At 38.9% G+C, this 25,113-nt stretch overlaps 1 protein-coding gene across 1 annotated transcript in view; it reads left to right on the plus strand.

Moving 5' to 3' along the window:
- Cubn (cubilin) overlaps window positions 1–25,113 on the plus strand; it is a 281,227-nt gene that overhangs the window by 144,389 nt on the left and 111,725 nt on the right. Inside the window, exons 32-36 of the mRNA XM_047520823.1 lie at window positions 18,445–18,604; window positions 20,095–20,208; window positions 21,953–22,063; window positions 23,325–23,453; window positions 24,304–24,436. Coding sequence (XP_047376779.1) covers window positions 18,445–18,604; window positions 20,095–20,208; window positions 21,953–22,063; window positions 23,325–23,453; window positions 24,304–24,436 — 647 coding nt within the window. The remainder of the gene's footprint in view (window positions 1–18,444; window positions 18,605–20,094; window positions 20,209–21,952; window positions 22,064–23,324; window positions 23,454–24,303; window positions 24,437–25,113) is intronic.

Below are 25,113 nucleotides of genomic sequence, written 5' to 3' on the forward strand. Positions count from 1 at the left end.
AAGAAGCAGGTTTGGTATGGGTAGTGGTGGAAAGTTCTAGATCATAGTGGATCAGAAACTCCTGAGCTTCCCCCCAGAACTATAGAAATGGATGTCACAGGGAGACAAAAGGCAGTAATCTATGGGTAAAGCAAAATCAAGAGAAGGTTATTTTTTTTAAAAAATAGTGGAGACACTTTATCTTTTGTCAAGAGGGTGAGGTGCTGGTGGAAAAAGGGCAGCCCAATATCAGAGACAGAATAATTGATAAAGTCATGTTATCAGGACAGAGACCCAAAGAGGAACCAGATTAGTTCTACAGATTTCATATGTCTAGGATGAGAATTTGGAACACTTGGCCTAACATAGGTTTGTTTTTTTTTTTCTGATTTATAAATTTATGTTGAAAAAAATCACTTAAATTGTATCTAAGCAAAGTCATCTTTACTTATACAATTTTTAAATCATTTTTATAACAAAATTTTAAAATGTTAAAAAAAAAAGTGTTTTCAGGTAAATTGGGGTAGAGATCTACTGTGTGTAGTTGCCAAATGAACCCAATTATGGGAACAGGAGATCTGCAGAAGTTTGGAGCCAGGTGGGGCAATACCCTGGCAAGGTTGGAGGCTTGGCTACAAGTTATAGTTAGTTGTCCAGGGGTTCATGAAAGCAGGTATTGAAACAACAGCCATCTTTCATTATGGCCAGATGGACACTGGATGTGAAATCTACCCTAAAGTCCAATATCTTACATAATAATCTCTGCAGTTTAAGTTCACACAAAGCCCGTCATTCATTTTGGAGACATTCAACTTAATTTCTTGGTCGTGTTGCTTAGATAGAGTCATTAGCAAAGAGAAAAATAACCAACTGCCAATGATGCTGTCAGATAATGTTTTTTATTTCAGGGAGTTTTTAATAGAGGTTGAGTGTACCATTCAATAACAAGGCAAATTATGCTTAGATGGGACCAGATATCTTGTATTCTAAAACTTTGGATTGTTAGAGTGAAAATATTAATTTAACAGTTATGGCTAATAGTCAGAAACCTATAGATACATGGAATGCTGATGCTGAAGGAGACATGAGAGATTATTTAGTGTCATCTACTTATTTAAAGAAAAAGAAATTAAGGTATAAAAGGGTGAGGGTCAAGGTTAGGTAGAAATCAGTCACAGGACCAGCACTAAAAGGCAAACCTTATACTTCCTAAAGTAAGAATAAATCTTTTGGTAAAGTATAAAATTTATTGTTTTATATATATATATATATATATATGTATATATATATATATATTTATATATGAAACTTGATGGCAGAGTAAAGGACAACTGGATAAAAGAGGGAGAAAATAAAATCAGTGTTACTTTGGAGCCACTTTGGCTTTTATTTCTGATGAACCCAGACTTCAGTTATCAATATAAGGAAAAGTGTTAGGAATTCAAATATGGAGTGGAAAGTGCCCTGGCTTGGAAGTTAGGAGGTCTAGGTTCCATTCATTCATTCAATCTTTGGTGCCAATTATGTGCCAGACACAGTCAGGTCCTAGCTTCTGAGTGTGGCACAACACTTTACTCTCTTTATGGCCTGTGGGTCTTAGTTTCTTTCTTTATTTCTTTCTTTTCTTTTTTTTTTTTTTTGTTTTGTGCAGGGGATTAAACCCAGGAGCACTTAATCACTGAGCCACATCCCCAGCCCTTTTTTATATTTTGTTTAGAGACAGGGTCTCACTGAGTTGCTTAGGGTCTCACTAAATTGCTGAGGCTGGCTTTGAACTTGTGATCCTCCTGCCTCAGCCTCCTGAACTGCTGGGATTGCAGGTGTGTGCCACCACGCCCGGCTTAGGTTTTGTTGGTTGTCTGGGGAACCCAAGCAGAAAGAGTGAAACTGGGAAAGAGATCTGGTTAGAATTTGTGCTTGTGACAAGGAAGAGGAGAACAAGGGGCAGATGTAGTGAACACTAAAGGTCAGGGGATATCTGTATGTGTGTGGCAGGGGTCATCCTCAGAGTCAAAGTCAGACTTGAACAGTAGCTGAAGTTACTCTCTGGGACATGAATACACCAGGCATTGGGTTGGAGTCTGTTTCTGTATTCCTCTGGATGTGAAAATGAGAGGTCTTTTTGTAGAAGGCTGAGTCGGTATTTGTCCCAAGTGGGGCAGGTTAAGACTCTAAGTCATTACTCTAGGAAGTAAAGGCAAAATTCATCAAGTAGAAGAAACAAATGAAAGTTTAAAAATGAAACAGGAATATACAACTTCCTTCTGCTTTTGTATAACTCATGGAAGTAGTCTTTGTACCCAAAGGCACCAGTCTGTTGGCTGCATGAATTCCTAATAGATGCGTGGCTGAATAAATGACTTTTTGTCATCTCTACTCCTTCAATGATCAGTGCTTTGGTGAAAAACTGCGGACAACACCTGCGGGAATGTGCTGTAATCAGTTCACTCCCTGGCACCACTATTAATATATGATCTCACTATTTTGAGCTATGTGAGGACTTAGATAAGACCGCAGAGGTGTATTTTCCAGTATTTCATGCTGCTTTAAAGAAAAAGAAGAGAAACTGAATTTTTTTGACTTCTATTAGAATGGCGATGAATCCTGGGAGCTGCGTTTACAGTCAGGTTTCAACAAATTTGGTAATATGCTTGCACTTTCTTCTCAATCACTTTCCAGTGTCTTTCTGGTGCTGATTAACCTCAGGGTGTCTGGAATGACACTTACATTTCTTGCTAAGGCTGCCGTGGGACCCACTGGTTGGGCATGGCTGTGTGGTCAGCACAAGAAAGTGGTTTCATTATGTTCCTCTTCATGAAGGCTGAGTATTACAGTGACCTCCAACTGGCAGTGTAATTGCTTAATTAGCTTCTCTTCTGAGCCTGAGATTCCTGTAGCTCTGCAGGCTCTTATTGATCTCTGAGAAATGTGGGTTGTAGCTCAGTGTGAGAATGGGAAGAGAGGGGAAGGCAGCTCAGGGGCACCAGCTGGTCCCTGGAGACTCAGACCTCCGTGTTCAGCATCCTCTTTGCTCAGCTCAATGGAATGTCGGCCTTGTGAGAATCAGTTAGGGGCAGATAAAGCAAGCAGAGCACAGTCTCCCCTAGCCTCTCATTTGGAGAAAATATACACCAGGGCTAACAGCCTAGTTCAAAAATAAAAAGAGCACATGATTAGTAACTGTTTTCATTCTGAAGCTGTGTGATCATCTAGGAGAAAGAAAGCAAAATGTCTGATTTGAACTGAAAAAGCCCAGATCCCCTACTGGTTCTCCAAAGAGGCCGTGTCTGTTGTTGTTCACATTATCTGACAATAGGGCACAGGGTGGAACAGGGCAGGCCCATTACACAGTATCCATATTTTGTTTTATTTTTGTAAGACACCACCCATGATATGTTTCCTTTTAAAACACTGATCATTTCCCAAGCAGAACAAAAAGAAACCGGAATAATAGAACTCCTTGCTTCAGAGACAACGGAAACAATTCTTTAAATTTGTTGTTTTACAAATGAACCCATGACAGAAATCTCTCTGTTCCTGTGTCTTTCTCTAATTTCTTCCCTTTCTCCTTTACTCTCCACCACAATTTTAGTGTCTGCTAGCTACTTGAAGATGATCTCTTTAAAATGTTTATTTTGTAACTTGCTTGTGATAACCTGCTTAGCTATTTTGCAGTTTCAAATTAATCACCAGTAGCTGTGCTCATCAATACTTTGCAGCCCCAAAGCCAAGAAAGGGTTGAATTGAAGCTGCAGCCCTCAATTCTCGGGTTTTGTTTACATTTTAAATTCAAAATCTCCTTAAATGCTTGTTTATTTGTGAAGATAAAATAAGTATCTTGGATTTCTTTTCCTATCAACATTTGTAGGCATGTTTGAGTCACAGTTTACAACAACTACAAATTATTAGAGTTCACAGTCTCCTGTAAAATGTGAAGACTGAATTCAGATAATATAGAGTAATGGAACAGGAGTAAGAAACTCCTGACATGAGATGTGGGGTCACAAATTTAGCTGGGTATTTAATTTCAGAGCAGTGTACCTGGAAAATATCACTGACTGAGGAAACTGATGCTTCCTTACTCCCTACCCTCAAGAAAAGCTGCTGGAATGAGTAATATTTTCATTTCCTTCCTTACTTACATTTATGACTTTAACGGCTTGTATAATTTCCTGAGGGATTCCCCTCCCTGTCATTAAATATTTCCCCTATCTTGGAGCAGTGCAAACTCAAAAATTGGAATTCCATTAGCAGGTACTTGACCATATATAACACATGAAAATATTTCATGAACATTCTATCCTCAAAATTGATTTTGCACCTTGATGTGAATTATCCCTTTTGTACCCTAAATATCTTATCCTTCACCACATTTTTCTTTTCACCTTTATAAGCTTTGAGGTGACTCATAGCAGGAGACATGTGTTGCCAGATGGAGTTAAAAAAGAAGTCAAGGGTAAGGACCAAGAATACAGCCAAATTAGGCCAGGGTCAAGGTGAGAAAAGAGTTCACACTAGACCAGAGAATTGTAATTAGACCAGAAAAGGGCAAGGCATAGATTTATATCCGAATTCAAGAACAGAATCAAGGTTGGAACTAAGGGATATAAATTCTGGTTTATGTATTGGCCTAGACACTGTGCTCTTTGTTACATATCCTACTAAATTAGCCATGCTGGGAATCCTGTGCATGTTCAGTGGAATGGAATGCATGACAGATGCCAGCCAGCCTGAAATCTGCCGGGGCGCAATCTAAGACTTTCTAAAATACGACTAAGGATGCTTTAGTGCAGTTCTAGATAAATGGTGGGATATTTCCATTCTATTTTCAGAGCTCTCATGATTATCTTTCTAGGAGACTGTGATAACTCCTTGACTTCATAGAACCATGGTCTCTCCATATTCTAACTGAATGCATAAAACTTGCTTTTACTTTTCCTCTTAGTTTAGTGATAACTGATCAGATGCCAAAAAGATAGGTATTACTTTGCCCTCCTGAGTGTGTGACTGAGGGAAAATAGCGTGTTTTCCGATCCTTAGCTTTCTCAACTCCAAAATGAAGCAGTAAGAAGAATTAACTTTTAAAACATGTGTTTAGAGTGCTTGCCAGTGTCTACGACAGATAAGTAAAAGCTGCTACTCCTAATTTTTCTATTACTACCTCTGTTTCTGTTACTATTAATACCATATTAAAAGTCTTAAGTTTGCTTTTGTAAAATCGTAATCTTAAAAGAAAGGAAGGAGAAAAAAACTAATAAATAAAATCGTGAATCTCGGGTACACAGAACTGGATTCATAACCCTTAACTCTTTGCTCAGTATCATCATGAATTCAGAAACAGCACCCGTTTTTATTTAAATTTTAAAAAATCTTAAAATATGTATTGTAATTTTTACACATTCTTTAATATATTAGCAAATTTTATCACTCCATAAGTACATTATTTTGATACCTTCAAGAAGGTCTGCAAATAAGTTAAGAAAGAAAAAGTAATAGGACAAAATATGAAAATAAAAGCATATTCATATATATTCCCTAATTTCTTTGCCTGAGAAACTCAACTCTGAAGCTAAGGTACAGCATTTTTGTACTTTGGGGATTGTAAAATAAGCCATATACTTTGCTCTTGAATTAAAGTCATTTGTTCTTACTCTGGCTCATAATAACTTTAACCCATACATTATATTGGTTTATTTCCACCCCAAGTAAGATAAAACTTAGTGAAAACAAGAAAACAGGAGATTTCCCAACTCCTACCCTTCAACAATCTGAGAGAATATATTCGTATTTCTGGAAATGAAAATACAAGTATTACTGAGGAAGTTAAAATTCATTTTTCCCCTGCAGTCATGAGCTTTGGGCTGTAAGTGATGACTGACATTTCTGTCAGGTGATCATGAGCCATTTAATCATGCCAGGGTTTTCATGGCAGCAGAGAGGGAACTACAGGCTGATGTATTGTGTCCCACATCTGAGTCAATCACATGTTCTTCAGTCCTTAAGCAAAGCCCTCAGTGGTTGCTTATCTTTATCTGGTGCAATTTAATAATATATAGAGCTACTGAGCTTTCCTTTTTAATTTGATTTTACATTTTAGAAAGAGGACCTTGCATACTGGCAATTGTTTGTGAATAAACTAAGGGGAGATACAAATTTAAGGCAGGAAAGAGGGACCTAGGCAAGATCCAGGCACTAAGACACTCAGAGGGGGGTCTGTGGGTAAGGAAGAGAGATCAGCCAAGAGATAGATCAGAGAGGGAACTGACAGAACTTACTGATCCACTGGATCGGGGGCAGAGAGATATCTAAGCAGTTGGGTACATGCTTCTGGGCTTTCATTGATGTAAGAGATATGAATGAAGGAGGAATAAAGGGTGACCAGGATGAGGAGATGGATTCAGTTTGAGGTGCTGCTTTTCAAAGTTCCTGGGACATAGAAGAGATGACATCTGATATGCAGTTGGCTATACGAATGTGAAGCTTAGGAGGGAGGCCTGGGGTCCAGTTATAGAAAGGAGTCAACTAACAAATGTTTGGGAGATCTTGAAACAGAAGCCATATCCATTAACCTTGAGACATTCCTGCCGGCAGGAGCGGCAGATTGAATGGTATTAACATCCATGTGGCTGAGATACTGCTGTCTTTCTGTTACATGAATCATGCACTTTCATTGACAGTGTAATGACTTACATGTCTGAGTGGCTAAACATTACAGATTTTACAGGCTCCTCACATTCAATTTGTGAAATACAGAAAAGAAGAAATAAGAAATAATGCCAACTTTAATATCATAATACAGATACAAACTATTAAAATTTTAGTTTATTATCTATACACTCACATATGTGCACACAGTCCTACACACATATGCATGATTAGTTTAGAGAATACTACACATAATTTTGTGTATACTGTTTTTTCACTTAATATTATTGGAATATTTTTCTTTTGAAAAATTGGTTCATTATACATGATCAGTACTTTATTACAGACTATTTAATTTCCTTTTTCTTATTTTTAACAATGTTATGAAGAATATTTTCATATGTGAATCTTGGTCTACATTTCCTGTTCTTTCCTTTATACAGGTTATCTTTATTGAATACTCTCTTCTGAACTATTTTAAGTATATAGAAAAATGGAGACTATATTAAACATATAAATTATAGAAAGTACAAAAACATTCCCAAGTCCAAACCTTCCAAATCTTAATATTTTCCCATATTTGCTTCAAGTTTTTTTCCCTCAAAAGAAATTCATTCTTACAGACACAATTAAGTCCCATGTGTACCCATCATTGATACAATTCCCTGTCCCCCATGCCAAAGGAAAACACTAGTGAGAATTTTTGTTTATGATTCCCATGACTGTTTTGATAGTTTTTCATTTTATATCTATATCCATGCATACTATAAAATATTATTTTGCACATTTTAAATTTTATGTAAATAATGTCTCACAGGATGTATCTTTCAACTTGCTCTTTTCACTCAATTCTCGGCTTTTGACATGTTTTGATATCGTTAAAATATTCATATCTAATGCCTTTTTTTGTGACTGTACAGTATTCCATTTTATGTGTATGCCCTAAATCACTTACTCATTCTCCTGCTAATGAATATTTAACTTACTTCCAATATTTTGCTATAGCAGCCTATTTGTGTTGAATATTCTTGTAGGTATTTCTCTATTTAACCATCCAGGAATTTCTTCAGAGTAGACACCTAGAAGTAGAGGTTAACTTATAACTTTACAGCACATCATCATATTCCACTTAAAAGTGTATTTATGAGAATTTCTACAATGAAGTGAGAAAAACTTACTTGCATAATCACACTTGCCCCCAAACTTTCAATACGTTATTTGACCTATAACCTTTGGAGGCAACAAGGAGGAATTACCTATCCCCAATTTTAATTTGATGGAACTGATACCAGGAAGTTTCTAAAATGCTTTGGCCAAAGCAACTACCCCTGGTGGATTCTGGCTCCAGCTTAGGTAGCTGACTCTCAGATGGCTGTGTTTTAAGCCGGGTGTTCCAGGTGTTCTAAGATCAGTGCACTTTTCACTAGCATCTCAGTTTGTCAGCTGGAGAGTATCGGCTCAGCTAGGCTCTGTTAATAGCCTGCCAACTCAGGCTGAGCAAAACGAGAGGGGAACGATGTGTTTAAGCTAAGCATGGGTGTCAGGGTCCATCTGGGCTCCATGTTTTGAGTATTCATGAAACTTGGCTGTGGAACAGAGCTAGTGTTATAGGGAATGAGCTTGGGGAGGAAAACAGAAATTCTAAAAAATCACTGTCCTGCTGGTGATTGCATTAGGAGGCGGGGCCTTGGAAGATGGTCACGAGGGTGGAGTCTTCATGAACCAAGTTAATGCCCTCATAAAAGAGGCTCCAGAAGCCACTTGGCCCTTCCAGAGACTCCAGTGATAAGAGTCAGTCTGTGAAGGAACAGGCCCTCACCAGACACCAAATAAATCTGCTGGCTCCTTGATCTCGGACTTACCAGCCTTCCAAAACTGTGAGAAATAAATGTTTGTGGTTTCTAATCCACCCAGTGTGTGGTATTCTCTTAGAACAAATTCAGCAGACTAAGACATCCTCCTAATCTTGACTGGATACTTGGTCATCCCAAACTCAACCTCATACGTAAATGGATTTTGTGATTTTCTGAACAATCTGTGATAGCCTTACTTTCCAAAGAAGTCAGTCAGAAGCACAGAAACTAAAAAAGGAAATGGAGAAGGAAAACAGTGAAGTTCCTCAGGGGAAGTAGCATTTAATGATCGCTTATCACATTCCAAGCAGCCTGTTACCTCAAAAACTCCTCACTCTGACCCTGGGGGAGACATCAGCGAGGGACAGCAAAGGAACCTCACTGTCTTCACCCTCCCTTTGCACTCACAACCCAGTCCATTTGTTGCCTCCATCATTCCACCCAAACAGCCTCCCCTCATCTTCTGGAGATGCCAAGTCACAAAGTGCAATGAATCATTTTGGTCCCTTCAGTAGAGTTTGGCACAGCTGATGACTCCAGATGAGGAACAGAAGATAGAGGTGTAGAAAAACCCATCGATTCCCCATGGCATTTTCGGGTATTTTAAAAGGGCAGATGAGAAAGAGTATATGTTTTGCTGGTCACCCAAATTTCTAGTTCTGACCAGTGTTGAAAGTTCAGTTCCTCCATGTCTTGCATCTTCTGGCTGTTCTCTTTCTCTCTGCCCATTGAGAAGAGAAACTTACAATTTATACCCCTTTTCTTGATTTCTCAAAAATACCATGCACCCAGCACCTTTTGGATAGTGGAATTTAAAACTTTATTATTATTATTTTGTGTGTGTGAAGCTGGGGATTGAACCCAGAGCTTCAAACGTGCTAGGCAAGCACTCTCCCACTGAGCTACTCCCCCAGGCCCTTGTATAGTAGACTTTAAATAAATACTCCAGGCACTGGCAGATGACTACTACAAAGAGCAGCATAGCAGTTAACCTAAAGTGCAATATTAGATGCCTTGTTCTTAGGAAGTCTTCGTATATTTTCTCCTCAATTCTTCATTTCACATTCTCTATTTTAGTTATCTATCTCTCTGCAACAAATCACCCCAAAATATAATGACTTAGAACTACCCTATTTACAAATGATCAACAAATATATGAAAAATGTTCAATATCTCTAGCAATTAGAGAAATGTAAATTAAAACTACACTGTGATTCCATCTCACTCCAATCAGAATGGAAATTATCAAGAATACAAGTAACAATGCAAGGAAAAAGGATGCAAGGAAAAAGGCACACTCATACATTGCTGGTGGGACTGCAAATTGGTGCAACCACTCTGGAAAGCAGTATGGAGATTCCTCAGAAAACTTGGAATGGAACCACCATTTGACCCAGTTATCCCACTTCCTCAGTATATACCCAAAGGACTTAAAATCAGCATTCTACAGTGATGTAGACACATCAATGTTTATAGGAGCTCAGTTCACAATAGCTAAACTAAGGAACCAACCTAGGTTTCCTTCAGTAGTTGAATGGATAAAGAACAGATGGCATATATACACAATGGAGTATTACTCACTCATAAAGAAGAGTGACTTTATAGCATTTGCCAGCAAATGGATGGATCTGGAGACTGCCATGCTACGTAAAATAAGCCAGTCAGTCCCATAAAAACAAAGGTCAGATGATATGTGGAAGCTAACTCACAATGAGGGTGGGCAGTTAGGGGAAGAATAGAAGTGCAGTAGATTAGACAATGGGGAGTGGAGGGAAGGGAGTGGGGAGAAGCAAAGGAAAGGGAGTGGAATGAATCTGACAAAATTTTCCCATGTACATATGTGAAAACAACACAGTGAATCCTACCACCTGTACATCCATAAGAATGGGACTCTAACTAGAATAAGATACATTCCATGCTTCTATAATTACATCAAAATGGATTGTGCTGTCATGTTGTAAAAGAACCAGTAAATTAAATAATAATTTTAAAAAGAATAGCTGTATTTGTAGTTTCCATAGGTCAGGAAACCAGGAGTAGTTTACCTGGGTCCTTTCCAACTCAGTCACGTGATTGTTGCAGACTCCTGGTTAGGGGCCTCCCCTGACTCCTCACCATGCAGGCCCTCCATGGGACATTTTACACAGAGTGTGGCAGCTTGCTTCTATAGAGCAGGCAACATATATATAGAGAGAGGGTCAAAGAAAGAGAGAATACCAGGTGGAAGTCACCATTGTTTGTTAACCGTGAAATAGATGGTTGGAATATTCTGTTCATTTAAAGCAAGTCATTTAAAAGCAAGTCACTTTTGCTCTTTTCTGTTAATTTAAAGTAAGACATTGGATATATCTTACACTCAAAGGGAGGAATTACACAACAGCACAGATCCCAGGAGTTGGGAATGACTGGGAGTCTTGTTGACGACTACATTCAAGTTTGCAATCTTCTGTTCAGTAATTTGTATTGATTTTATGTCCAACTCAGGCTCCTATCTCGTCCACATTACTGAACAACCCCCTTTTGGACATTTTTGCCTTCACGGTTTTCTACCTCATTCCTTAGGTAGCAATTTAGCTTTCTGTCTCACTTTAATAGTAGAGGCTAATATCTACTATATACTTACTATGTGCCAGGAACTCTCCTAAGTACTTTATATCTTTGAACTCATTTAATTCTCAAAAATACCATGAGCTGTATATTCATCTCAATCCCATTTTACAGAGTAGGAAGCTGAGCAAGGAATTAGGAAGTTTAGAAAGGGGAACAACTTGTCCCCCTCCCCCATCAACATCACCTCCATCAGGCTGTTTATGTGCTCAAAGCTTAGTGGAGGAATTTTGCTAAATAAAAACTATTTTTCCCTCTCAAAGGCATTCTGCGACTAACTTTTAAATATACACGTTCTTAATACGTATTTGTATCAGCAGTACGTGCATCAGAAGGTAAAGGTTTCCATTGCTTGGCTCCTTTACTTTCTCAAATTTCCATTCTGAAGGACTGTGAACATAGATTCCCCAGAATTTTTAATGTTCTCAGGAGGGGTTGCTGTTCTCCCACCCAAATGGTTTTCCTCCACATGTCACTTGAGGTATGACAAGATTGTTAACCTTGGCAATGGTTGACATTTACCCATATCTCCTCAAGGTATTGAAATGTCAGGTGTAAACATTCATAAGTTTTTGGTTTCTCTCTCACTTCTGGCTGGAGCTTAGGATGTGAAGGGTTCCCATAGCATCGTGATGAGTCCTGTGTTCAGGATGCTCATTCCTCCGGAGGAGCCTGATACCCTCAGCCCATCTCCTGCTTCCACCTTCTCTTACATGGCAGGTGGAAGGCACTAGAAGCCAAGTGGGCAAGGTGGGACCTGCCTTGTGATTGGACCTCTGCCCCTCCCCCTTTGGGCCCAGAATGCCTGCCTGTGTGGCAGCCACAGTTGACGTCTTTCCCTCTGTGAGCACCCTCTTACCCACGGTGGTGCCTACTGTGTGTAGGTACAGTCCATCCCATGAGAGAAAGCACAGCTTGTCTTAGCTCAGGGTTTTTTCTACCCTCTTGTCCTCTGTTCTTAAAGACCATAGCTGTTCTAGGTAAGTCATTTGTTGATTTGTACATCCAACCTTTAGTGTCTATTATGCACCAGGTTCTGTACTAAAAATCTACACTCTCCTTTTTTATAAGATACAGTTAAGTTTTGTTATTTGGAATATGTGTGCTAGCTAGTATCTGAAAACTTTACAAAAGTCTGGATACTTTCTAATGGTACTGATTTTATTGCCCATAGAAATCAGGTTATCACTTTAACCAGATCTGCCTCTGTTTGTTTGTTTAAATTTTTATTTTATTTTTATTTTTTACAGACTGTATTTTGATTCATTGTACACAAATGGGGTACATCATTTAGTTTCTATGGTTGTGCATGATGTGATTCGTACCATTCCTGTAATCATATATGCACATAGGGTAATGATGTCTGTCTCATTCCACCAATTTTCATACCCCTCTCCCTCTCATTTCCCTCTATGTGATCTAAAGTTCCTCTATTCTTCTCTCACCCCCACCCATTCCACCATTTTTCATACCCCCCTCCCTCTCATTTCCCTCTATGTAATCTAAAGTTCTTCCATTCTTCTCTAACCCCCACCCCCCACCCCCATTAAATATCATCATCCGATTATAAGGGAAAACATTCAGTCTTTGGTTTTTTGGGATTAGCTTATTTCACTTAGCATGATATTCTCCAATTCCATCCATTTATCTGCAAATGCCATAATATTATTCTTCTTTATGGCTGAATAATATTCCATTGTGTATATATACACCACAGTTTATTTATCCAATAACTCCCAAAGCACAAGAGATCAAAGCAAGAATCAATAAATGGGATGAACTCAAACTAAAAAGCTTTTTCTCAGCAAAGGATACAATCAATAATGTGAAAAGAGAGCCTACAGAGTGGGAGAAAACCTCTTCCACATGCACTTCAGATAGAGCACTTTTCTCCAAAATTTATAAGAACTTGCAAAACTTTACACCAAAAATACAAAGAACCCAATCAATAAATGGGCCAAGGAACTGGACAGACATTTTACAGAAGAAGACATACAGGTGGTAAATAAATATACAAAGAAGTGTTCAACATCTCTAGTAATTAGAGAAATACAAATTAAAACAACTCTAAGATTTTATCTTACTCCAATTAGAATGGCTATTATCAAGAACACAAACAATGGATGTTGGTGTGGATGTGGGGGAAAAGGTACACTTTTACATTGCTAGTGGAGTTGCAAATTAGTGCAGCCACTCTGGAAAGCAGTGTGGAGAATCCTCAGAAAACTTGGAATGGACCCACCTTTTGACCCAGTTATCCCACTCTTCGGTTTTTGTTTTTGCTTTTTTGTTTGTTTGTTTGTTTGTTTTGTTTTGTTTTGAGAGCTGCTGTGATTGTGCAGGGCAGAGGCTTAGACCCAGGAAACAGATTTGGGATCCCAGCAGGTGGAAGAAGATGCAAGATGCAGTTGGGATAGTAGACATGCTTTATTCGGAGTGGCAATAGCCCCTAGCCAGTCCCTAGCTCCAGCTTCAGTTCCGAGCCAGGACTAAAATTTGCCTCCTGAGTCCTTCCTTGGGCCTTTTTTACATGCAGGCCAGACAAAGAAGGCACACAGCCAACAGGTTACATCAGTGGGCTCATGCTCACAAGCGAATGTTTATGACCTGAGTGCATACACTGAATAAGAGTGTTTGTGACCTTGTCAACATGCTGAAAGTACAGCCCACCAGAAGCCTCAATGAGGGAGCCTCACTACAGCAATTTTTGGCCTGACCTACAAGTTGGAACTCCTAAAAATAGTGGTTACTTTTTCTTTTGTGGATTGAACTTCACAATTTAATTTCATGAGTGTCATCTAGGAATGAATAAGTTGAGATGCATAAAGTTTTGCTTTGTTTGTATATTGTTTTGACATTTACTATCTAAGTAACAGGTCGCAAAATCAATTCCAGGCATAGAAAACTTTTGACAGTAGATGTAAGTAAGAATTATATAAGTTTCATGGATATATTGTAGGTGGACCCAATAGTAATACAATTTACTAGCTTGGGAGCTAAATGGAAGTTAGGGAAATGCATATTGATAGTTTTCATGACATTATAGTTTTAAATAAATAATAATGAGATTTCTCATATTTCCTTCCTTGCCGTGCTTTTCTTATAACTTTGCAAATTATAACCTTAAATGTGAGAATGCTGATGTAAGATTATAGGTGTTAACACTCTCAAGAGAATTCATATTCCAAATGGAGTTTTAAAACCTACCTTATCAATAGTCTGAGGCTTTCAAATTTCATAAAATGACAATCATATATATGTGTGGAAAGAGAAGTGACATGAAACATTGTAGAACTCGGTGAGAGGAGACTGCTGATGATTAACTGTGTGCTCTTGGATAACTTGCTAGCTTACATTGGGTAAGCTTGTACTCTAATAGCTAGCATACTTATCTCACTTTCTTCATTTAAAAAAAATCACATAGTGTTGCAGATCAGATTAAGATGTTTGTGATGGCACTTGTAAAATCACAACATGCTCACACATTTGGCATGCCATTGGTATATAATTTCAGTTTAAGAGTATTTGAAAACCTTCTACTTTGGATCTATTCTGTGTGAAGGAATGTCCCGGCCTGATGAAATTCAGCAGAGAGCCCATAATTTCAGGACCTCAGGGGAGCGGGGAAAGGCCTAGGAAGCTCTCCTCAGGAAAATGGTCATTCATGTGACTTTCTGAGGTTTCTAGCATTGCAACTACTTAGTGCAAATATAAGGGCTTAGAAAAAGAAGAATTAATATCTACTTACTCACTGGACTTCTGAATTTGGAGAGAAATTAAAGTCTAGAAGAGGTTTACCTTTGTGAGTCTGTAGCCTTGAAAAAATGTTCTAAATTTTGTGGGTGTTGGGAGGAGGAGGTCATCTATAAACTTCACAGAAACCAGCTTTTTATGAGAGTTAAAGAAATTAAGCAATGTTGTTCTGACAAATAAATAAATCTCTTCAGAGAAGGAAGCATTCTTGTACCTTGATCAAAGCAGTTCCTATGTTCCCCAGTTCTATAACCCCAGAAGTTATAAGAAAGTATATTTTATCCTTTGATAATGAAACCAAGATAGTAATAATGGAATATTACTAAAACCCTAGGACATTATAGGTATAAACTTAGAAAGGTATAAAACCAACTAAAACATAGTAAAGCCATGAAGTAAACCAATGGTGATAATATTGAAGAATATGTTGAAGTGTAAATGTTGTTGTACTAAGAGGTGTTTGGCTACTGCTTAAGGTGTTGGAAGTGTCCAGAAAAGCAGTTCTACTGGATTAGAAACTGTATTTTGATAAGAGGCTCAGAATAGCCAAAGCAATCCTTAGCAAGAAAAGTGACACAAGGGCATCACAATATCAGACCTTATTTATACTACAGAGCTATAGTAACAAAAATGGCATGGTACTGGAACAAAAACAGACAAGACCAATGAAACAGAATAGAAGACACAGAGACAGACCTGCATACATAGAGTTATCTCATACTAGACAAAGGCTCCATAAACATACATTGGAGAAAAGATAGCCTCTTCAGCAACTGGTGCTCGGAAAGCTGGAAATCCATATGTAGTAAAATGAAATTGAAACCCCATCTCTTACCCTGCACAAAACTCAAAGTGGATCAAAGACGTAGGCATTAGATCAGAGACTCTGTACCTACTAGAAGAAAACGTAGGCCCAACTCTCTATCGTGTCAACTAGGAACTCACTTGCTCAACAAGACTCCTAAAGCACAAGTAGTAAAATCATGAATCAATAAATGGGATGGTATCAAACGAAAAAGCTTTTTCACTGCAAAGGAAACAACCAAGAACATGAAGAGAGAGCCTACAGAATAGGAGAAAATCTCTGTCACCTGCACCTCAGATTAATATTCAGGATATACAAGTAACTCAAAAAGCTTAACACCAAAAAACCAAATAACCCAATCAATAAATGGGCAAAGGAACTGAACAGGCACTTCATAGGAGAAGAAATACGAATGGTCTACAAATAATAGAAAAAAAATGTTCAACATCTCTAGCAATTAGAGAAATGCAAATTAAAACTACACTGAGACTCCATCTCACTTCAATCAGAATGGCAATTATCAAGAATGCAAGTAACTATAAATGGGGGTGAGGATGTGGGGAAAAAGGTACACTCATACATTGCTGGTGGGACTGCAAATTGGTGCAACCACTCTGGAAAGCAGTGTGGAGATTCCTCAGAAAACTTGGAATGGAACTACCATTTGATCCAGTTATCCAACTCCTTGTTATATATCAGAGGACTTAAAATCAGCATACTACAGTGATGAAGGCACATCAATGTTTATAGCAGCTCAATTCACAATAGCTAAGCTGTGGAACCAATCTAGTTTTCCTTCAATAGATGAATGGATAAAGAAAATGTGGTATATATACACAACGGAGTGTTACTTAGCCTTAAAGAAGAATGAAATTATGGCATTTGCCAGTAAATGGATGGATCTGGAGAATATCATGGTAAATGAAATAAGCCAATCCCAAAAAACCAAAGGCCTAATATTTTCTCTCTCTCTGATAAGTGGATACTAACACACAATAAGGAGGTGGGGCGAGGAAAGAATCGAAGTTCACTGGATTAGACAAAAGAGGATGAAGAGAAGGTAGGAGGGAAAGATAGTAGAGTGAATTGGACATAACTTTTCTATGTTCATATACGAACACACAACCAGTGAAACTCCACATCATGTACAACCACATTCAGAATCCTAATTAGAAGAAGTTATACTCCATGTATATATCATATGTCAAAATACACTCTACTGTCATGTATATCTAAAAAAAAATAAAAAATAGAAACTATTTTTAATTGGTTAGGAAAACATAATTTAATTTTTAGAAATTAAAAAATATGATTTTATAATTTTTAGAAATTATAAAATACAAATGACAATTTTTGTTCAGTTAAACAGCCATATTTTAATCTCATACTTTAAATTCCATTCTGGTGACTGGCAGGGTATTGCATCTATCCTGCTCAATTCCTATCTTGCAAAGTGATCCACTTAGGAATTGTGTGACTTGGTTACATTACTTAGGCTCTTAAGCAAAGACTGAAAGGATAAAATGGAGAGTGTATGTGAAGGGCTAAATCCAGTTTCTGGAACATAGTAATGTTTGTTCTATATATTATTATTGCCATCTAAAGACAAGTAACTCATTTCTCTCTGGTTTATACATAAAAGTGTTTTAAAGTTCGTACTGGACAGAGTTCCAAGCAGATAGATGATTAAGCTTCAGTTTCACAAATTGATAGTGAGATTTTGAGTCTGTATGAGGTAGTCTCTCTTCCATTGGCCTGGATGCATAAGTTCTAGCATCGTACTAGGCAGAGACAGAGCTCATGACATTAAAAGAATTAAAAATGAGGTAATTTTTCAATCAGGTTCACACCACTCACATCATTGGAAGCATGCCATTTCTCTTGCTTCTTGACCATGACCCTACGAAGAACAAAAAGTTACCATAAATGTTGGGTTTCTGACAATGAATGGTTACTCATCATCATTTCTCAACTATTTGCCCCTCCACTTATTCTTGCAATAAACATTCTTAGTTCATGTTGAGTGTATGACCTATCCTGAGGTCAGGGAAGACAGAAAAGCTCTAAAAGGGACAGCATTTATGAAAACATCCATAGATGTAATAGTACCTCTGGCAGAGAAATTCCTGCTTAATTCTCAGTATCCCTAGAAATGACTAGCGACTTGTTCTTGTTCTGAGTATCGACAAGCTCATATGAAGTAACCCTTGCAAGTTCCTGTATTAGTGTAGGACTGTTTAGAGGTGCAGTGACTGGATTGTAAGAGCTGTAACCTGATCAATCCATCCTAGTTTGAACGAACAGACTGGCTGGTAACTACAGGCAGGTGGGTTGTGGCTGGAGGAGGTGGGTCACTGGGGTAGTGCTCTGGAAGGGTACACCTGCCCTGTGACCCTTTCTCTCCCTCTCTCTCTCTGACTTCTTACTCCACCTTGAGGTGAGCAACTCTCCTCTGCTGTGCTCTTCAGCCATGATGTTCTGTCTTGCCTTGGGCCCAGAGCAACACAGTTGGCCATCTGTGGACAGAGACCTCTGAAACAGTGAGCCAAAAATAAAACTTCCTTCTCTAAGTTGTTCTTGCCAGGTATTTTAGTCACAAAGACCAAAAAAAAAAAATTATCATTTGAAACTATTCTCATGGAACTGTATGCCAAGACAATAAACTGAAGCCAGTTTCACTAAATTCAGCAAATGTATGGGTTTCCACCAGCTCCCCAAGTGTATAGGTAGTTCATGGATCAAGAGCCTCAGCAACGTAAAGCTGAAGTTCTGAACCAGTCTTCTCATCTTTTGTTTTCTCAGACATATGATGGCGTAAGCTCTGCAAGTAGCCGCCTTGCCCAGGTGTGTGGAAGACAGCTGCCGACTAACCCCATCACCTCTTCAGGGGACAGCCTCTTTGTGAGATTTCAGTCTGGCCCTTCCAGACAGAGCAGGGGCTTCCGAGCTCAATTCAGGCAAGGCAAGTACCCTGTGGTTTCCCAAACATGGGAGAAATTTTGCTAAGTGGCTTGTTGGTGCTATTATAATATGAGACCAGTCCTCACCTACTGATCACAGCCTCCTACTCAACGTGCAAAAATGTACATAGAACTGGGAAGCTGGGCTCACAATCATTCCAATGGCCGTACTTTTATCTTTGTCTAACTTAAATGATACTGACTTCCTATGGGTCTGCATCTCTCTCAAAAATACTGGGTATTCTCAAAAAGTTTTCAGAATAATACTTAAAGGTGCTGCTAATACTAGAGTCAGTGTGTCTTTCCATTGTTTTAGTTCTAAGTTCACTGTTTCTCTGTTTTTCCTGCAAGACCTTTTCACCCATTGTCTTTGATCTGGTCCTGCATGGAGATAAACCCTTTATCCAGCTTCAGGAACTCAGGGCTGGAGAGATTGTTGATTGACTTCTCTGTGGTGATGCTTTTTATTTGGATGATTTAGATAATTCACTTAAAATTAAGTTTTGTTGGTTGATTCATTACACCCATTTCAGCAGACTTGGCTGTGTTTTATAGTAAAGGGCCCTGGATGAGGACAGTTCTGAATTTAGAACTCCCAGTGATGTATTGTAGACTTTGGAGCAAGACAGACTACATTAATGTGTCTCAATGATTTTTTTTTAAAAAGTTTCTTAATACTTTTTTTTAACAGTTAATTATGCTCTTAAGTGTTGACTTTAGATTGAAAAGTCCCCACTTGCTCTTATCTGGACTACTATAGCAGCTTCCTCAAGCTCACCCACCCCTTGCCCCACTTTCCTCCAAAGTAGCTTGCAAAAACCTTTCTCCACAAACCCTGGAAAATGAAGCCCAAGCCTCTCCAGATGTTAACCAGAGGTCCTACAACCTGCCTAGTACTCTTGGCTGCATCACATCTGACACCTCGTAAGCTCTGAACCTCAGCCAAGCCTCTGCAAACACTTCTTTGGTATCTTTTCCCAGGCTGCCCCCTCTCTGGACCACCTGTCCTCCCCCTCCAAGCCTCAGGAGACTCCTTTTTTGTTCTCCAGAGGCAATGCTTTCTCCCTCTCCTGGACTTCCACAGATACTATGCTGTTATCCTAAGGAAGTCTGCTCAATCAATATTTTTCTTAAGAGAGAGAGAGAGAGAAAGAGAGAGAGAAATCATTCTATACTTATAGTATATGAGCGAACAGAGTAAGTGAATCAGGCCAGAGTTTTGTTTGAATGACTCAGGCAATTCATAGCCATTTAATAAGCTGTTCTATGCCTCTTTCTGACTTCCTGTCATTGAAGAATATTGTTATAAATGTTAAGTGCATTCCCATTTTCTGATGGTTTATGTGCAGCTTCCTTGGCAGAAAATGTCCTTGGCATGCATTTCAGAAACAAGGGGAAAAAAAATCATTTATGTTTTCCTTCATCAAATAACAGTTTTGTACAGTCAGTGGAAATCAAAAGTATATGACACATGTGTGCTTGTGTCCCCCAGTGTGTGGAGGCCGCATCCTCACCGACTCTTTTGATAGTATTTCCTCTCCATTGTTCCCTGCCAAGTATCCAAACAATCAGAACTGCAGCTGGATAATTCAAGCTCAACCTCCATGTAAGTAACAAAAATGGGAAAGGAAAGAAATCCGGGACAGATGTGTCTGTGGGAAGTCAGTCTATGAGTAATGTTCTTATCTGCTCCGTGGTAACAATTGATGGCCTTCCTCTTCTTTGGAAGTCCCAATTCCTGATATACAGGAGAACAAGCATTTCCTAATCTGATAGGGAAGTAATTTTTACTGTTTTATCTTAATGTAAAAGATTTTTTTAAAAAAAAAAAACTTTCAATTTCTAGCAAAACATAGCAAACCGATAAACCTTGTTGTATTGACTAGCATGTGAGATTGAAAATAAGCAAAAATAATTGGTAGTTTTGACATATGTGCCTCAGGTACAGTAGATGTTCAAGACAGTTGCTCCTTGAACAAGTGAAAAATAAGAATTATAGGCTGGAGAAATAGCTCACAGTTTGAGAATGCAGTGCCAAAAACCTATAGATCTTCAATCTAAGTGGAAACATTATAAACCTGGCCTCTCCTGCAATGTATATATTTTAAAAAATCTCAGCAGAGAGTTGGCAGAAACACTCAAGAAGTGCTTCCTTTCTTTTCTTTTTGGAATCTTAGCATCTTATTTTGTGACCTCATGATGGCTTGTTGATCAGGATTACTGTTCACATTTTACTGGCAGAGAAAAGGAGGAGACCACTCCTGGGGCACAACAGAATGACTACAAAGGGGTGGGGCCATTTTGAATCCTGTTGCATGTAAGCTCTGTACTCCTTTGAAGTTTTCAGGAAAAATGTATTTCAAACACAATGTGAGAAAGTCATTAACTCCTCTACTCAGTTCTGGAATTAATGACATCACTATGTGAAAATAGGCAAATCAATTAAACTTATCAGTCCCCAGTACAAAATAATTTACAAAATGAAGTGTTTGGTTTAAATATTATCTGACACTTTCCCTAGTGCTGTTAAGAGTTAACAAATCCACAGCATCTTTGTTGATCTGCATAAGATGGGGGGGGGCAGTGATGTAATCCTTAGCCAATTGCAGACTGGAGAGGGTAGAGCCCTAACTGGGCATGGATAAAGAAGCCCCCCTGCCTTGAGCTCAGCAGTATTGTGCTTACGGATTATTTTCTAATGAGTTGTAAAGCATTTAGATGAAAGATCTCACTGCCTCAAGGACAACAACAGGAAAAGATCCTATTCTGAAGACCAGGGACCCTGGAAGAACAACAAAAGGAAAATGTACCCAGGCACTTGATGTTCTGCAAGTAATTCAAAGCTTTCTCGATAAATGACTCCGAACCTCTAGGGCACTAGCTCTGGCCTTAAAATAAACTTGAACGTGCTAGGATGTGTGTGCTAGTGAGAAAAGAATGTCTCATTTACCAGCACATGTAAAGATTCAGAGTTTCTGGAACCTGTTCTACTGAGAAAAAGGCTTAGGAAATGAACATGGTAATGATAGATAACAATGTGTAATGACAGGATTTTCCAGCAAAGCAGTCCCAAAGTTCCTGGGAAGAACCCTACCCAAGAGTCCTGTTATTTACAACTACCAGCATTTCAGATTCTACAGGCACTTTCAAAAACATTGATTGTGTTGCTCTTCAAAGAAAACCCTTGAGCAGAGAAGTCCCTCCCCTCTGCTCACTCAACCGCTGGGCAAATCTGCCAGATTTCTTACTTCCCTGCTGAAAAAACCCTCCACTGAAGCTATCCCAAGTAACATTTCTCTGATTTTTTGCCAATAGTTTAAACAATAATCTCCTCTCTTTTTTTCTTACAGTCAATCATATTACTCTCTCCTTTACCCACTTTGAACTGGAAAGCAGTGCAGGGTGCACACATGACTTTCTGGAAATTTTGGATGGCGACTACTATGATGCACCCCTCCGAGGTACTACAGTGCTTACCCACGTACAGCTGTGGTTTTGGCTGCCTGTCATTTATGTACCTACATATTTATAGGTTCCCACTCAAGCCTAAATGTTTCCAATAAATATGAGGAACAGCATAAGCCAAGTAAAGGTAATGAGAGGGTAGGAAAGCAGGATTTAATGTAGGGTTCAAGACACTCAGCTCATTTATATTCAAGGACAAGAGTTGTTTGTGTATTTTTTTGAAGGAAATTTTAAAAATTGCAACTATCTGAGAGAATAGTGGAATGAAGGCCATTCCAACACTGGAATTGTCAGAAACTTTTTGCCAATATTTGAAAAAAGTTCTTATATTCACATTGAGACCGTGTCTGTCCTCAGTGGAAGCAAGAACGACTTTATTAATTAATTAAATTAAAAATTTGTTTAGACATCCCAGTAAATTAAAAAGTGCTGCTAATTTTTAAAATGTCTTTAAGTAACATAATCTCAGGTCATTTAAACTTTCTCTAAGAATTTACTACTTTTTTTTTTTTTTTTTTAGTTTTGTTACACAAACTTCTCTCTCTCAATGGGTACCAGATCTGTCAGAGAAGAGATGTTGCTTTGCCTTTTGCTTATTGAGACGATAATGGGCAATCAGGGAACACTCGATGCTGTGTGCTCACTCCTCCTGGAATTGCCTGAGATAATTGTCCATAAACATTTGACCCAGGACAAGGGTATGCTGTTTAACAAAAACTTACATACCATGCCTTGTGCTGAGTACTATGTTAAAAATACTCTCTGAATAGTAACTCAGTTCTCATACCCTTATGATACAGGTTTTATTATTTTCAACTTACCCATTTTCATACGGAGAACCCAAGGCACACGGCATTTAGAACTTGCTTCATCTCAGGTAGCTGATAAATGGCAGATCCAGGAGTCAAAATTTGGTCATCTGACTCGTGATGACATACAGCACCTTGAGACTCAGTATTAGTGCATTAATGGTGCAGGTCACTGCTGTGTCTTCTTTTAATACATTTGGAGCCAGAACATGTAAGTTTTTCCTCTGGCCATCTATTATTCTTTATCTGTGTATCACCATCTCTCCTGTGCTTGTATTTAACATTTATTTTAAATTTTCAGGCATTGCCTCAGATGCTAACTTTGACCTGTGTGGTTCTGGTAGTGATTTCTCTGTGTGCTTGGGTCTCTCGTGATGCTAGTGGAGTTGTGCTTGTGACCTCTGCCAGGTCACCGTTCATGCTTCTTGGCATCATCTTTGTTATTCAGGCCGTTACTGTGGCACCTCCATGCCCCATCCCATCACGTCCTTTGGTAGTGCCCTGACGCTGAGGTTCGTCTCTGATTCTGGACTGAATTTTGATGGTTTTCATGCCACGTATGCTGCATCCACATCGGGTAAGAAACGTTAGCAAACGGCTGGACTAGGTCAGCATGTGTGGTGGAGGTCCTAGGTCTGTCGTTTAGGACTCTTTGACCTTCAAAGTTGGGGGATAGTTTCCTGGATCACCTCTCTGGCTGACTTGACCTTCTTCTAGTTCTAAGAAGACTGGGGAGAAAAGCTAGAAACCTGCCTGCATTTTTAGCCACATCTCAGGATCTCAGATGACCTGTTGACCTGGGTCTTAGTGATGCTTGTTGTGGTGGCTCCTGGCTGCCGGCATCTGATGGCATCTCCATCTCCTGTGGATGGACAGCCATGTCTCCTGAGCCTCACAGCTGGACTCAAGCAGGGTGTGGATGAAGCACGTGGGGAGGGAGGAAAGAGGACCAGGCAGCCTGGGCTTCTCAGCCAGGAGAGGCCTGTTCCGACTCCTGGTCCTGTGGGATTAAAAAGCGGAAGCCCTGCTAGATGGTGGTGTGTGTTCCAGTGTTCTTCTGAGAAGGAAAAGTTGGAATCTGCCTTCTCTTCTAGGCCAGAGTTGACGATAATCTTGTTCAGAAAAAACAAATGGTTGTAGGATTAAAAACAAGTCTTTGATTACCCAGTTATAGTTCATGGGGAGAAAAGGCTTTTAGAAAATGTGCAGAGATCCCTTTTGATCTAGCCACTGTGTGGCTTTGGGGTTCCAGTTTCTAGAACGTTTTCCTTATATATGGCATGTTCTTTTGTTGTGTTTTTTTTTTTTTTAACTGAGATGGAGATTCCAAGTTTCTTGATGCTGGTTTCAATGCTCTTTCTGCTTTATTTTACCTAAACTGCTTCCATCTTTGCTCTGACACGCTCTTTCTTTTTCTTTTTTTCCAGTTTGTGGTGGAACCTTCCACATGGCCGAAGGCATCTTGGACAGCCCTGGCTACCCAGAAGTTTATCCCCCTAATATGGAATGTGTCTGGAATATTGTCAGTTCCCCTGGCAACCGACTCCAGCTGTCTTTTATGTAAATCCTTTTTTATGGTGTATTGTTTCAGTGCTAATGAATCTGCAGGAAGGAAGCACTGTTACTAATAGGATGGACAACTAACAGCACATGTGTCCAAGCAACTGCTAGAGAGAATACAGTGGGAACTTTAGGAAGTTTATTTTTCATATTTCCTCTGTTTTAGTCATAGTTTGGGTTATAAATAGCATTAAAATTCTCTCAAAAGTAGTTCTAGAGTCCTGCCTGACATTGCCAGCAGTACATTCTTAAGCTTTTGGTTCATAAATTTAGGGAATATTTATATTCAGAGAACAATTCTTTTATCTTTTCTTAGAATTCAGTACATTGGTTCTTCTAGACCATTGCTAACATTTTCTCTTCCAGGGGACAGCTCCCTGTCTATTAAACTTCTTCACTCACAGGCCTTATCCTGACCCCAATCCACTTTGCCCTTTTTTTCCTATCAAAAGAATGAGTTTGGAAGTTCTTTTGGAACTTAGTAGTTGATTTGCAAACTCACTCCTGTGCTTCTCTCTTTGAATTCTAGCACATTTTGAATATGGACTATGGATATTGATCAGTAGGATCCTATCACATTCCAAGTAATCTTACCTTAAAAAGGAATAATAGTAATTCCCAGAACTGGATGTAGAAAGCACATGGTGTGTGCAATAGGATGTTTCAATCAAGCAATA

The sequence above is a fragment of the Sciurus carolinensis genome, chromosome 12, assembly GCF_902686445.1.
Source record: "Sciurus carolinensis chromosome 12, mSciCar1.2, whole genome shotgun sequence".
NCBI classification, from domain to species: domain Eukaryota; kingdom Metazoa; phylum Chordata; class Mammalia; order Rodentia; family Sciuridae; genus Sciurus; species Sciurus carolinensis.